The 14,480-nt window shown below is 34.4% G+C and overlaps 1 protein-coding gene across 1 annotated transcript in view; it reads left to right on the plus strand.

The window, feature by feature from the left end:
• The window catches only part of Klf14 (Kruppel-like factor 14), a 40,924-nt gene that overhangs the window by 7,804 nt on the left and 18,640 nt on the right, over nucleotides 1-14,480 (plus strand). The window contains exon 3 of the mRNA XM_013510501.1: nucleotides 14,141-14,245. Within this exon, the coding sequence (XP_013365955.1) occupies nucleotides 14,141-14,245 (105 nt within the window). The remainder of the gene's footprint in view (nucleotides 1-14,140; nucleotides 14,246-14,480) is intronic.

Genomic DNA, 14,480 nt, shown 5'->3' on the forward strand with positions numbered 1-14,480 from the left:
ATGTACTGCAAGCTGATATAATTATTAAGAAAGCCTAGTCTTTTTGGGATTATAACTAAAAAATCTTTGCCTAACTCAAAAATACGTATTTTTTCTGGAAGTTTCATAGTTCTGGATTTTATATTTAGGTCTACGATCTGTTTGGGTCACAATTTTATAGGTGGTGCAAGGTATGAACTGAGAATCAGTTCTTTGTATATGAATTGCGATTTTTTGAAAAATTTGCAATTAAAAAAACTATTCTTTAGCCATAGAATTTTTGCACAATTGTCAAAAATCAGCTGGCTAATTTGATTCACTTATGGAATATCTCTTCTGATCCATCAATTGATGTTTCTGTTTTACCACTTGTACCACTCTATGCTAATCTCTGTAGCTTTAGATTACTCTTGAAATCAAATAAAATGTGTCCTCAATTTTGTTCTTGTGCAAAATTGTTTTGAATCTTTTAGTCTCTGTTTTTCCATATCAATTTAGATATGATATCTACAGAAGTCACAATCCTACTAGGATTTTGGTTAGAACTACATTGAATCTATGTACCAATTTAAAGAGAATTGACATTTACACAACAGTGAGCATTTCAGTTCACAGAGAACTGCATTTATTTAGGTATATGCTGACTTTCATCGTGTTTTGTGGTTTTATGTACAAATATTACATATTTCATTAAATGTATACTAAACGTTTTTTCTTTTTGGTACTGGCTTTGCTAATAATACTTTTTGTTCATTGTTACTACATAGAAACACTACTGATTTTTGTATGTTGACCTTGTATCCTGAAAGTGTACCCAAATCACTTCTTAGTTCTAGTAACTTTGTGGTAGATACATTAAAGTTTTCAAATAGACAATTATGTTTGATAATATTTCTGCTTTTCCAGTCTAGATGTCTGTTCTATATTTTTCTCACCTAATTGTTCTGATTTAAACCTCCAGTAAAATATTGAATAAAAGTAGGAGAGTGAACATCTACCTGTACTTTATCTCTGATCTTAGGGAGTAATCATTCTGGTTTTGAATGTTAAATGCAATGTAAGTTTTTTCATAAAAGCTATTTATCAAATTAAGAACCTTCTTTTCTATTCCTAGTTTTCTAAGAGTTTTTAATAACAAAAAAATTTTGAGTTTTACCAAATACCTATTCTACATCTAGTGAGCTTAATATTCCATACTTTTTTTATTTTTAATGCTTAGCTCTAGAATCCATCAGGAATTTATTTTTATATTATACATAAAAGTGATTGAACTTCATTTTTCCTCAAAATGATTAAGATAACTGTTGAATACTCTTGTCTGTCATTTCTCCCAATCACCTGAAATGTAACTTTTATCATGTACTGAACTCTTACAAATAGGTGGCTCTCTTTCTGGACCATTTCTTTGGTTCCACCAATTTATAGGATTATTCCCACGTCAACAGACACTGAATCAATTCCTAATTCTTTAGGATAGGTTTTGATATTTTCTAGAAAAACGTTATTCCTACTGTTTTTCTTTTTCAGATGAACTTAATCAGCTTATCAAATTCCATATGAAAACCTGCTGTTGAGTAGGACAGCATTAAATTTATAATTTTTGTAACTATAGTTATTTTAAAGCAGCTGATTTTTTGTTAAGAAACAGTATTGTTTTTCCATTTATTCAGTCCTTTATTTGGGAATTCAATTCAGTTAGATACTTTTTTTCATGAAACTATCTAGTTACCTTACCAATATCTTACTAGCTCTAAAGTTTTTTAGGTATTTTTCTTGGATTTTTTTAGATACATAGAAATATAGTCTGCAAAAAGTAATAGTTCTTTATCTTTTCTTTCTAGTATCTACATATCTTTCTTTTGCTTTTTAAAAATTATTTCATTAAATGGAACATCTAGTTCCTTGATAAGTGATAGTAGTAGAGTTTATCCCTGCATTGTTCTTAATTTTAGTGGGAATGCTACAAATCTTTCATCATTAAGCATTATGTTTGCTATAGATCTTTGTTGTTACTTTTCAAGTATGAGATACTTTTTCTATGATTCATTTACTAAGAATATTTTTAATTGACTCATCTTTTTTCTCTTCAGAGAACACAATGAATTCTGTTAATGTATTTTCTACTGAAAAGCCCAACAATTTGGAAAAAGTCAACAACTTGAGTATGATGCAGTATTCTGTTAATACACTGCCGGACTGAGTTACAATATTTATACTTATGTTTATAAGTGGGATTAAACTCCCACTCCCCTTTTGAGATGCTCTTTATCTGATTTCAAAGCAGGGTAACAGCCGCCTCTTATGAGTGAAAAACTGTCCCATGTTATGAACCACAACCACTTTAAAATGAGAAATAACAAACAGTTCCTTCATTTTGTTAGCTGTAGATTGCAAAACTATTTCAGTCTGGTTCTAGTTTCTTCTCTTTTTTGAGAAGTAAATCACTGGTTATTTTTTTCATCTATTTTTCAGTGATAGTCAATAGAAATTGCTCACCTCTCATTAAACCAACTTCAGCAATTTGTGCTTTTATGGGTCAAACATTCCATTTGAATTTTTACTGTATTTCTTAAAGTTATAAATAGTAATCATTCAGCTGGTTTTGACATATCTTGTACCTTGCATAGTTCATATCTTCTCCACTTTTTCTTAATCTGATTTACTAGGCATTCATTTATTTTATTGATCTTGCCAAAAAAGTAGTAATTGGCTGTGTTAATGAAGTCTATTTTTTTGTTTTTTATTTTGTTAGTTCTACTTTTGTCTTTATTCTCTTCTTCCCTTGATTTCCTTGGGTTTATTTTCCTGTTCTTTTTCTAGCTCTTGAGTTAAGTGCTCAGTTTGTTTATTTTCACAGTTTCTGTTTTCTACAAGCACTTAAGACTGTAAATCTTTCCATTTGTGCCACTTTGGCAGCACTCACAGATCCTGAAATGCTGTGGACTCATTTGTTCATTTCTAAGTAATTTGTAATTTCAAATTTAATTCTTCTGTAATCCAAGTTAATTATAACTGTGCTTCCTCCTTTCCAGGAGGATGGTGGTTTTCATCTTTAAGGTTTTTTGTTTGTTTTTTTGCTAGCTTTTTGTTGTTAAATAGTCATTTTTAGGCATGTGGTAATGAATGTAGGTTGTATACTTTCTGCGTCATAGAATTTATTGAAATTTTCTTGTAAATACACCATGCAAGTTTAAACAGAATATACATACATTCTTTTCTGTGTATACGGCTCCTTAATAATGTTATAGAATCTTCCACAGCCTTTTTCTGCATTGAAATGTTTTAAAGCAACATTCATTTACACTGTTAACATTTACATAGCCTATCTGCTTTTATTAGATTTATTTTTTTAGTACTGGGAATCAAACTCATGACCTCACCCTTGCCAGGCAGGTACTTGTACCACTGAGCTATAGCCCCAGCTTGCTTTTATTAATTTTAAAATTCTGGGTCATTTTGTTTAGGTATTTTATATAAATAGCATATAGTTTTTTCAAGTTGGAGATTTTGTCTCCCCGCTCCTCTTTTAACTGCAACCTGAAGAGCTCTGTCTTTTATAGAGGTGGTAAATCCATTGCCATCATGATTATTAACGCTTCAGGCTAACACTTGCAATTTATTTTCTTTTTTCTATGTAGCAACTTTCTTACTGCTTCTCCCTTTCCCCCTTCCTACTTCAGTTGAATTAATGGTGTTTTTCTCTTATTTTTTTAATGGTTAGGAAGTTACATATCTTATTTCCACCTTCCAGGGGCTACTCTTCAATTTTTAAGCACATATAGTGCTTATAACTTATAAAACCAACTTCTGCACTGACAGGATACAGCTAGCTTCTCTCTAAATACATCAAGAGACTAGTTGTCTCCTTTGCTCTCTGCTACTTCTGAAGTAAAGATTACTAGGGATTTCAGTTCCAGATTGTGAGGTTGTTATCTTTTCTCTCTTTCTCCCTCTCCCTCTTCCTGACTCAGCCAGTACTTTAAGTTTCACTGTTTTGTCACCAAATTTGGTGTCCCTCCTTACCTTCCCTCTTTGATTCATTTGTCATTTTCCCCGAATACCTTGTTTAGTGACTCTTTCAGGGTAAGGGGCTTGAAGGTTCATTGTTCTGAACCCACATATTTGTGAGAGTATTTCTGTTTGGCTTTCATATGTGACTGATAGTTTCACTTGAGTATAGAATTTAAGTTCAAATATTTCTCTGTCGGAAGCTTGAAAGCCCTGTTCCACTGTCTCCTTGAATTCACCATGGCTGAGGAGAAGCCTTCCCTTCTAATCACCACATCCCATCACTGTCCTCAACTGACTACACAGCGCACTAACAGGGAAGTTTGGCTGAATGTCTCTAGGGGGCTTCTTCAGTCCAGGCCAGTCCTTAGTCATTCACTCCTTCAGCAGATACCTGTTGTGCATTTAATGTTCCAGTTCTGTCCTGGGACTTTTTGCAAGAAAACATTTCCTGCACACAGCAAAAGTATAGACAATACTACAGCAGTGAGCAGTGTACCCATCACTCCTACTGACAAACATTATCACCTGGACTCATTTGCTTCAAGTTTTTGTAAAAAATAAATGAAACATTAAACAATCAGTTCAAACTCTATTCCCTTTCCTTTCCTCCTACACCGTCCTGGTAGGTAACTACTGCTCTAAATTTGTCATGTATCACACTTATTAAGGTATTATACTTTTATTGTATAGATATACAATGTTGTGGAGATATATGTAGATGGATAATACATGGGTAAACGATATTTAATGACTGAAATAGGGACTGGAAATGAAGATAAGTGGTAGAGCATTTGCCTAACATGTACAAAGCCCTGAGTTCAATCCTCATTACCACAGCAGACACACACACAAGCATGCACATGCATGCACACACACATGCACAAATACACGCCTACACCTAACATAGTGCTTACTATCTGCCTATGTGTGGACTAATAACATTGTAAATACTAACTGAGTTCTCACTACAATGCAGTGAAGTAGGTACTATTATTGTCCTCTTTTCATGAGTGAGGAAAAACAACTTAATCAAGCCTCACAGCTGGTAATTGGTAGAACCAGAACTCAGCAGCCTGGATACAGAGTTCGTCCTACTAACAAAACCTTACATGCTGATAAAGCAATGATTGTCATGCATGAACAAAATCAAATGGTCTCTTAGACACCTTCTTTTAAAGTCTTGGAGTTTTTTCTGTTCTACTTACTAAAAAAAGCATTATCCACAATCTAGCAAGTTTGGGCTCATCACTTATTTTTAATCCGATATAGCAGTGTGTTGCATTTTCATGATGTTTCAATTGTTTTTTTAAAAACCTGAAGCAAATGCCTCACTGAACATATATGTAGATATCTCTGAGGCCTGAATACAAGAGTTTCCCAAAGGCATATAACTAAGGTGTAAAATTTCCAAGTCAGAAGTTATGCACATTTTCATCTTGACAGCTTATTGTCAAACTGATGTGCCAACTTACATTCCCTCCTCATTTGAAAGTGGCCCGTTAAATTCCAAAGTCACAATACATATTTGCTGAACTACTGGGTTATTATTTTATAAAATCTTACATACCCCACTTTCTTTTTGTCTTCCTATAAACACCTCATGGGTCTGTGCTCTCAGCCTCATGTAAAAATATTTATTGAGTATTTACTATGTTCTCCTACCACTTATAGTTATTTTTTAAAGTCTGTAATGCTACAGGCACTGCACTTGAAATTAGTCAAAGGAAGGCTTATCATTTTTATTAACTATAGTCACTGTGCCTTGCACCCTTGAATTTATTCTTCCCATCTAAGTGTATCTTTTTACCTACTGACCAACACAAAGTCATATATAGTTCACACAGGCATATAACTTAACATGAGCCCGAATATAACACAAAAAAAGCTTGGATTTAAAAGAAACTTCATAGTTAAGAACATAAATGTTTACCAATTAAACCTAAAACATTAGGTTCAAAATTACTATATTTTTGAGATTGAGGGTGTAAACCCCAGCACTCAGGAGGCTGAGGCAGAAAGATTGCTGCGAGTTCGAGGCCAGCCTGAGCTACAAAGTGAGTTGAAAGCCAGCCTGAACTGCATAGCAAGATCCTGTCACGAAAAGACCAAAAAAAAAAAAAAAGAGAGAGAGACAGAGACAGAGATTGAGGGTATAGCTGAGCAGTAAAGTGCTTGCCTATCATGTGCGAAAGCCCTGGGTTCAATCATCTGCACCACAAAAATATATATGTAAGTTAAAAAATGTAACTAGATTTCATAAAATAGAAGTTTTGATCTTTATAATTTAGTACCATTCACTTTAATAGTACTTAAATAGTAATTTGAGATTATATGAAAAATATTAAACAAGTAATTATATATGGAATTTTGAGAAAATATCCTACTAAGAGTTAAAATTCCTGAACTCCAGAGATATACATATAGAAGTACATAGATTTTTAAAACATCAATTTATCCTGTTGCTCAGCCAGGGATGCAGCTGGGCTTCAAACTGCAAAAGTATCAGCCTCAAGGATCCACCAGCCTACTCCGCATCTCTATTTATCTGCCTGAGAGACACCTCCAATTCTCCAAAGCCAAACTCCCAGTTTCTATCTCAGGTATTCTGGTTCTTCTAAAGCCTTCCCCCTCTCAAAGCAGAAAGGACAGTCTTCCAGTTACCAGGCTGAAATCTTTGCAGTCATTCATGGGTCCTCACCTTCTCCCATGCCCTAAGTGTAACACATCTCAGCACATTCACTGCTTGCTCTCTGATCCAAACCGCCGCTGCCTTTTGCTTGGATTTCTGCAGTAGCCTTCTCACTGATCTCCTGTTACTACTCTTGTCTGAGCTGTACTGTGTTTGCCACACAGCAAAAAGCATGAACGTCTGAAAAGTAACTCATCACGTCACTGTTCAAAATCCTCCTTCAGGACTCCCATCTTACTCTTTACACTTTACTGATTTGTAAAGTGCTACATGATCTGCCTCTCACCTGGCCAGGTCCCCGGGCTTCTTCTTCCCTTACTATGTTTCTTTTTACTTAGTCTACTTCAGCCTTGTGCTAGCAGAATAATAGTTTCCCAGAGATGTCCCATTCTAAGACCCGGAACCCATGAAGATGCTACATTTCATAGTAATGCAGAGTTAAGGCAGCAGATGGGATAAAGGTTACTAATCGGCTGCTCTTGAAATAGATCAGATTTTTCAAGTGAGCCCAACAGAATCACACAGATCTTTGTAGAAGAGTGACGCAAAGCAGAAAATGACTCAACTCATCATAGCTGGCTTTATGGACAGAGGAAGGGGTCTGAGACACAGCTGCCTCTCAAAGCCAGAAAGGGACAAGAAAGTAAGCCCTCACCGAGACTTTCCAAAAACAAATGCAGCCCTGTTGACTGCTTTATTTTATTTAACCTCCTGATACTTACTTTGGACTTTTGAAATACACAACAGTGAGAAACCATTTTTTGTTGTTTTAAGCCACTAAATGTATGGTAATTAGCTACAACAGTGACAGAAAATGAACGCAAGCCTTTAGGTTGTTCAGCACCTCAACATGCTCCTGTCTCACAACTTTTGGATTTTCTGTCCCTGTCTTAGATTTTTCCAAGACTTACTTCCTCTACTTCCCCTTCCGCTTTCCAATGGCCTTACTTGATCAAATCGCTCTACATGAAATATTCCCTTTTAGGGCTCTCTTGCTAACACTGGGGAAACTCAGTATCACTGCGGTTTGATCAAAATTGAAGGTGATTTGGATTACTGGCAGAGAAAATGAGAATAGCGGATGGTCAACATACAGTTGAAAGTAGCATCAACCCCACTTTGAAGATGAATTAAATGTGAGGGCAGATGGAAAGGAAGGGGTCAAGAATGACAGCCAGTTTAGGAATAGGACAATGGAAGTGCTATGTTCTGAGAGAAAGAAAAATGCAGGAAGAGTAGATTTGGGACTAACAACCAAGAATTCAACTTTTGAATCTACTGCTTGAGACATCTGTGAGACAGCTAACCACTGGGTAATTCTCCGGTCCTCTGGAGATGTCTCACAGATAGCTCAAACGATAGATTCAAAACTGTTAGAAAGATGAAGAAAGCCCAAAGGCATGCAGTATCACAAAAGCCAAAAGCAGAGAATGTTTCAAGGATTGCTCACCTGATCTAAGAGTTCTGGTTATTTGAGGATTAGATTTAGCAACAAGGGGGCCAATGTTGATTTTTTCTTTTTTAAAAAAGAAAGTTTTGATTGTGGTAGAATACGTATAATGCAAAGTTTACAATCGTAGCGATTTTTAAGTGTAGAGTTCAGTGATGTTAAAGTATAGCCACACTGTTCTATGTTCATGTTGGTCTTTTTTTTTTTTTTTTTTTGGTACCGGGAACTGAACTCAGGACCTCACGCTTGCAGGCAGGTGCTATGTCAGTGAGCTAAATCCCCAGCTCATGTTGGTCTTAACAAAATGAAATTTTTTTTTATTTTAAAGAGAAAACAACAAAAACAAAATAACAAAAACAAAGACATAAACAAAACAACCAAAATGATACAGAATTTCAAAACAAGGTGATAGGTAATTGACAATGGTTGTTGCATTACATATTGTTATCTTTGAAGTGGTTACTCAGATAACCAGATGTAGGCATGTAAGATTAATCAAACAATTACACACTAACTGTTCCTTTCAATAAGCCAATAGAAATTAGTAGTATGATTACCTTATACATCTTGTGTATATGTACATATTTTTCCCTTCCTTCTTTCTTTTCTCCTTTCCCTCATCCCAGTTGTTCTTTCCTTTTGAGCAGTTTCTTTCCCTTTCACAATATCTATTGTACCTTTCAGATTTCATTTACTCTTTCAGGTTCTTACACTAAGGAGGCAATATGATGTTTGCACATGTGAGTCTGATTTATTTCACTTATGAGTGTGGTCTCTAGTTGCACCCATTTACCTATAAAAGCCTCTAGTTTATCTTTCTTTATAGCTCAGTAATACTCCATTGACAAAAAAGAATTTTTTAGTAAAGTGAGGATGCGGGATAGAGCAACTTTAATAATGTAGAGCTAAGGAGATGATTACTAAGAATATACTCGGCACTTGAGAAACTTGGCTTTGAAGGCAAAGTAGCTATAGCAGGAACTAGAAGGGAATGGAGAGACAAGATTTTTTAAATTGTAGATATTGGTTCATTATTAAATGTTGACTCAAATTATTCTGTAAAGAAGGAGGCATGAAAGATGTTGGAGAGAAGGGAGATATGTAATGAACTGTGGACCCTAGAAAAGCAAGAGGTAATGGGATAGAACAAGAATGGACTGGCTTTTTCCAAAAGCGGGGAAGAAGACCAGCCCCAGTGCAAACAGGTTTGCGGTGTTTCTGGGACTGCTGAGTGTCTTTTTGAGGTTGGCAATCATGAACGAATAATGACGGTAACCTGCTACGTTATAAATTCCTATTCACTTATTCTTGGCATATTTGTAGAATGCCTACTATAGACCTGTTCTGAACCACTTACGACCAAAGGAATGGCCAGGTCAGCTACTCAAGGCTTTCAGGAACATCTCTTTGATGATTTTTTTCTGAATGGGCTTGGGAGAAAGATTATTTTAGTAATGTTTACTTGAAAGTCACCATATATACCATATTGAGAAATTACCCTTTTTAACTTTTCATTTCAAATGATCCCCAATTATACTTCCAGAGCCAGTTCCTGAGAGGAGCACTAGTCAGAGTTATTGCTTGAGTGGTACAATACCAGGGAAATTTAGGAAGAGCACTCCTGAAAATGTGATTTTTAAGAAATCACAGTAGAATTATGAAGTATTTAGAACCAATGGCAATGACGACACTCTTTTGGAAACCTGTGGGCTATAGATAAAGTAATTTCCTTGAAGGGAAATCTATACCCCTAAATTTAGGTTAGAAAATAAGAAAGGCTGGAAATTAATGTGTTAGGTATGTAACTTGGAAAGCTTTTTTTTAAAGAGTAGCATGTTAAATTCAATGAAAATGTCAGAGATTAATAAAGATAAACACAGAAATTAAATAAACATACATATATTTAAAGAGAAGTATGGTCAACAAAAGCTGCCCATTTGAAGACTGTAAACAAACATTTATAAGTTTGTCTAAAAATATAGAAAACCTTTATTAAGACAAAGTGGAGAATTGACAAGTATAGACCAGGAATGAAAAAAAATATTACATGCCTACAGATACTGTGTGAAATTTTAGAATAAAAGAATATGAACTATATATCGAACATTTAAATGTTAAAATATATCTAATTTTTAAGAAAATTGTGAATTACCAAAGTGGATTGAAGAAAAATTAGAGAAATAGAGTTAAGTTTTCAAAATATGATGGCTCCACAGTGGAAATTTATCAGACATTCAAGAAAATAATATAATAACCTATCTCATAAAACTATCACAGAATATAGAAAATGAAGGAAATTTCCAAATGCCTTTTATGAAGGCAGCAAAACCCAACACCAAATATGGACAAGAACACTGCAAGAAATGTAAATTATAAGCCAATGACACTTATGAACAAGATGCTAATTTTTTTTTAAATCACAAGTTATATGAAGCACTATATTAAAAAATAATAGTACCGTATGACAAAACAGGATTACATTGGAATTCAACATCAAGTCCACATTAGACAAAATCCATCAATGTGACCTGTTACATTAATATATAAAAGACAAAATCTATAATCATCTCTGTGTTTTAGAAAAAGTAGCACAATTTCAGTATTTATTTTATGGTTTAAAATATTACTACTTTAAACACAACTGCAATAGAAGGTCACCACCCTAACTTGATAAAGAGTTTTTACCAAAAACTCAAAACAAATATGATAAATAATGATGACACATTAGAAACATTTTTTTCCTATTTCTATGCAATAGAAATAGGAAAACTAAGCTTGCTGTCACCCTTCTGTGGGAAGTCCTAGCCCATCCAAAGAAGAAAGAGGTATCAAGAATGTTAGTTATAGATAATATGATTATCTATGTGAAAATATACAGGGACCTGCAAATAAACTATTTCATAAGAATATTCAGCATGTTTGCCTTTAAAACAAAATCATTCCAAAATCTATAGCATTTCCAAACAGTAGTAATAACCACTATTCTAAAAAAATTTTAAATCCCACTTGTACTAGCAACAAAAGCCATAACAGACCTGGCAGGATACCTAGCAAATAAACACAAGCACTTTATAGACATATTATAAAATGTTATTAAAAGATATTTAAAAATCAGAATAATATTCAGGCATTGGATTACCTAATTTTATAAAGATGTCACAGCTCACCAAATTTAACCTGTAAATTTAACTCAACAAAATACCCCCATATTTTTTTCATTAAGGAGCCTGACAGATTGATGTTAAAGTCATATAGAGGACTTTATATAGAAGATTAAAAGTCTTCTTCTCATATAGAAGACTAAAAGTCCAAAAATAGGTGGCACAATTTTAAAAATGAACAAAGAGGGGGCCATGCCCTTTTACACATCAAGCCTTATTATGAAGCCACAGTAATTCATTAAGAGTGTGTTACTGGCTCAGAATTGCTTTGATCTATGAGAAAGGACAAGCTAGGAACATATTTATGAATATATGGAAATTTAATTTACAATCATGGTAGCATTACACACTAATAGGGATATAAAGACAGTTCTGTAAATCAGGTCATGACAGCTTTGCTATATTAGGGGTGAGGGGAAAAGTAAAATGTAACTCCTGCTTTATATCATTCAAAAAGATAAGCCACAGATAGATGGATTTTATCTGTGAAAAACAAAACTTTAAAAATATTAAGGTAAAAGACATAATAGGATACCTTCACACATCAGGTGTGAAGTCCCCTTAATAATACACAAATGGCACAAACTTTAAAATAGAAAGAAGAGTGACTATCACTGCAGTTTTAATTTTCTACAGTACAAAAGACATCAAAAGTTAAAAGACAAGCTATAGACTGAGACAGTATGTTGAATGTTTATATACACAAACTCCTATAAATCAAGAGAATAAAAGATAAAAACACACAGCCTATTGGAAAATGAATGAACACTGAAAAAACAAATCACAAACTCAGAAAAACTTCAACAGCCAATAAATATATGCAGCACTCAACCTCACTGGCAGTGAGGGAAATTCAAATAAAACAACAAGACACTGGGTTCTTTAAAAATCAAACTGGCAGAAATAAGAAAAGTCTGAATTGAGAAAGTATTTAATGTCATGTTAGGGAAATAAGAACTCTTGTACATTGCTGAGGGGTGTACAAATTGGAAAACAATTTGGCAGTTGTTAGTAAAACTGAAAATGTGTGTGCAGCCTAGCAATTTCCTATCTAGGTAGATACACAGAGAGATTCTTACAAAGGTGCTAGGAAAACATGTATAAGCAATAGCAAAATATTGGCAGCAACTTAAATATTCATCAATAGGGACATGAATAAACAAGGCACATTCATATGCATGGATCAACAATATGGAGATTAAAATGAATGAACTGGGTCTGTATTTATCAACATGAAGAGAAAAAATAAAATACCATGAAGGGAGAAAAAAAACATATCACAGAATGATACCTACAGTCTAACATGACATGTGTATATTTTAAAATCATTCAAAGCAATATTCCACGGGAGTTCACATGCAGGGAAAGTGTAAAACCTAGATTGGAAAGTTACATACCAAATTCGTGATCGTGTTTGCCTTTCAGGAAAAGAGGGGGTGGAGAATGTGTTGCACAGAATGCAAAGGGGGCTTCAATTTTATCGGAAATGTTGAATCATTTGATTTTTAAAAAGTAGATCTGATGTAGATATGACAAACTGTAACATTCCTTAATTATATGAGACTGGTACATGGGTGCTTACATGTTCTCTGTATTTTAAAATATCTTTACATTTTTTTCTAAATATAAAATTAAAAGAAAAACAGTAAAGAATTCCGTCTTGCAGATTTTAATGTGTAGACTGTGAATCATTTGAAATTTAGAGGTAAGTAACTTTGGCAAAAATTATCAGGTTTAAAATGCAATCTCCTCAATAATAATAAAGCTGACAATATTATTTTAAAACTACTGAAATGAATAAAATAGATTCTATAGGCATCTACCTGGATAAGTCTCAAAATCACCTTGAGGAAGAAAAGCAGGGTGTAAAATGATATGTACACTACTGTATCATTTCTGAAAAAAATTTAAATAGATAGTCATGGCTAGATATATATTTATACAGATAGGTCACTGACTAATGAAAGTATAATAACAAATGCTGCTGGAATATACATTTACAACACTGATTACCTCGGGAAGTTAAGCAGGGAGAAAGGTGAATGGGACTGGAAGGAAAGTAAAGTAACTGTCACGTTTAACATAAATAAAAACCCTGAAGCAAATATGGCAAAAACACCACATTTGATTAGTCTAGTCAGTAAACACATGAACGTATGCTACTCTTGTTGCATCTGTATTTTTTTAATTTTTAGAAGAAAATGAAATTACAAATAAAATGCACATGATTCATTATAAAGGTAAGGCTTGTGTACATCCACAACCGTGATGTCTATTTTTTAGAATTGTCCTGTTTGTTTTCTACGTGCTTTAAATTTTTCTTAGAAAGAGCAAAATGAAAGCAACGAAGACATGTAAAAGAAATTACTCACATACTTGATTATAGAAAAGAAAAACCTCCACGGTCATAAGCACCATATGAGCATTCTGTAGCCACGGCTGCATTTTCTTATTTTTAATTTTTGTCAAAAGAAAAATAGAAGATGCTGCCTAATTGAAAACGTGACTTTCTATTATTGAAATTGTGGGAGTCCATTTTAATGTGTTTATCTCGCTGCCAGTCTATAATTTATATTTCAGCGTGGAAATTTGTTTGCATGCCTGTGACAGGTTAATGCAGTTTAAACACGCATTTTTCTTTCGTTGGTTGAATAGTTACATCGTTACTCAAAGGATTTTAAGTTTCAATTTCAACCGTGAGAGGCTTCTTTGCTTTTCCAAGGTTAAAAATGTTTCTGGTTCAAAACGCTATTAATTAATGGCTACGCAGTGGATCTATTTAGGGAACGGCTACCGACCCCGGATTAGCAGTCGAACTGCTAAATGAGAAAACTTTTTTTTCTGATGCAGACTTGGGGATATTTTCAATTTGGTCTGCAAGCGCAGAACGGGAGCGAAACGTAACGCCAGACCACTTAGCTAACGATCGCAATTATGAATCGAAAGACAAGTCAGGTATTAGCAATTTTTTTTCCTTAAAAAAAAAGTTTCCCGGACTCCGCGGGACACCCAGCTGGCGCAGGACCAGCGGGCGCGGGGGGGCGAGGCCGGCAGGCTGCCCAGAAGTTCCGACCGGGGAGTTTTCGCTTTAAGAAAATTACCTGGCTCGCCAGCAGAAGAAAGCGCGCGGAGACAAGATAATTTCTTAGGCTGTTAACAATGACTTAGCCCGGCGGCCGCGCGTTCCGGG

This window comes from Chinchilla lanigera, unplaced genomic scaffold, assembly GCF_000276665.1.
Source record: "Chinchilla lanigera isolate Chin_1 unplaced genomic scaffold, ChiLan1.0 scaffold00009, whole genome shotgun sequence".
NCBI lineage: Eukaryota > Metazoa > Chordata > Mammalia > Rodentia > Chinchillidae > Chinchilla > Chinchilla lanigera.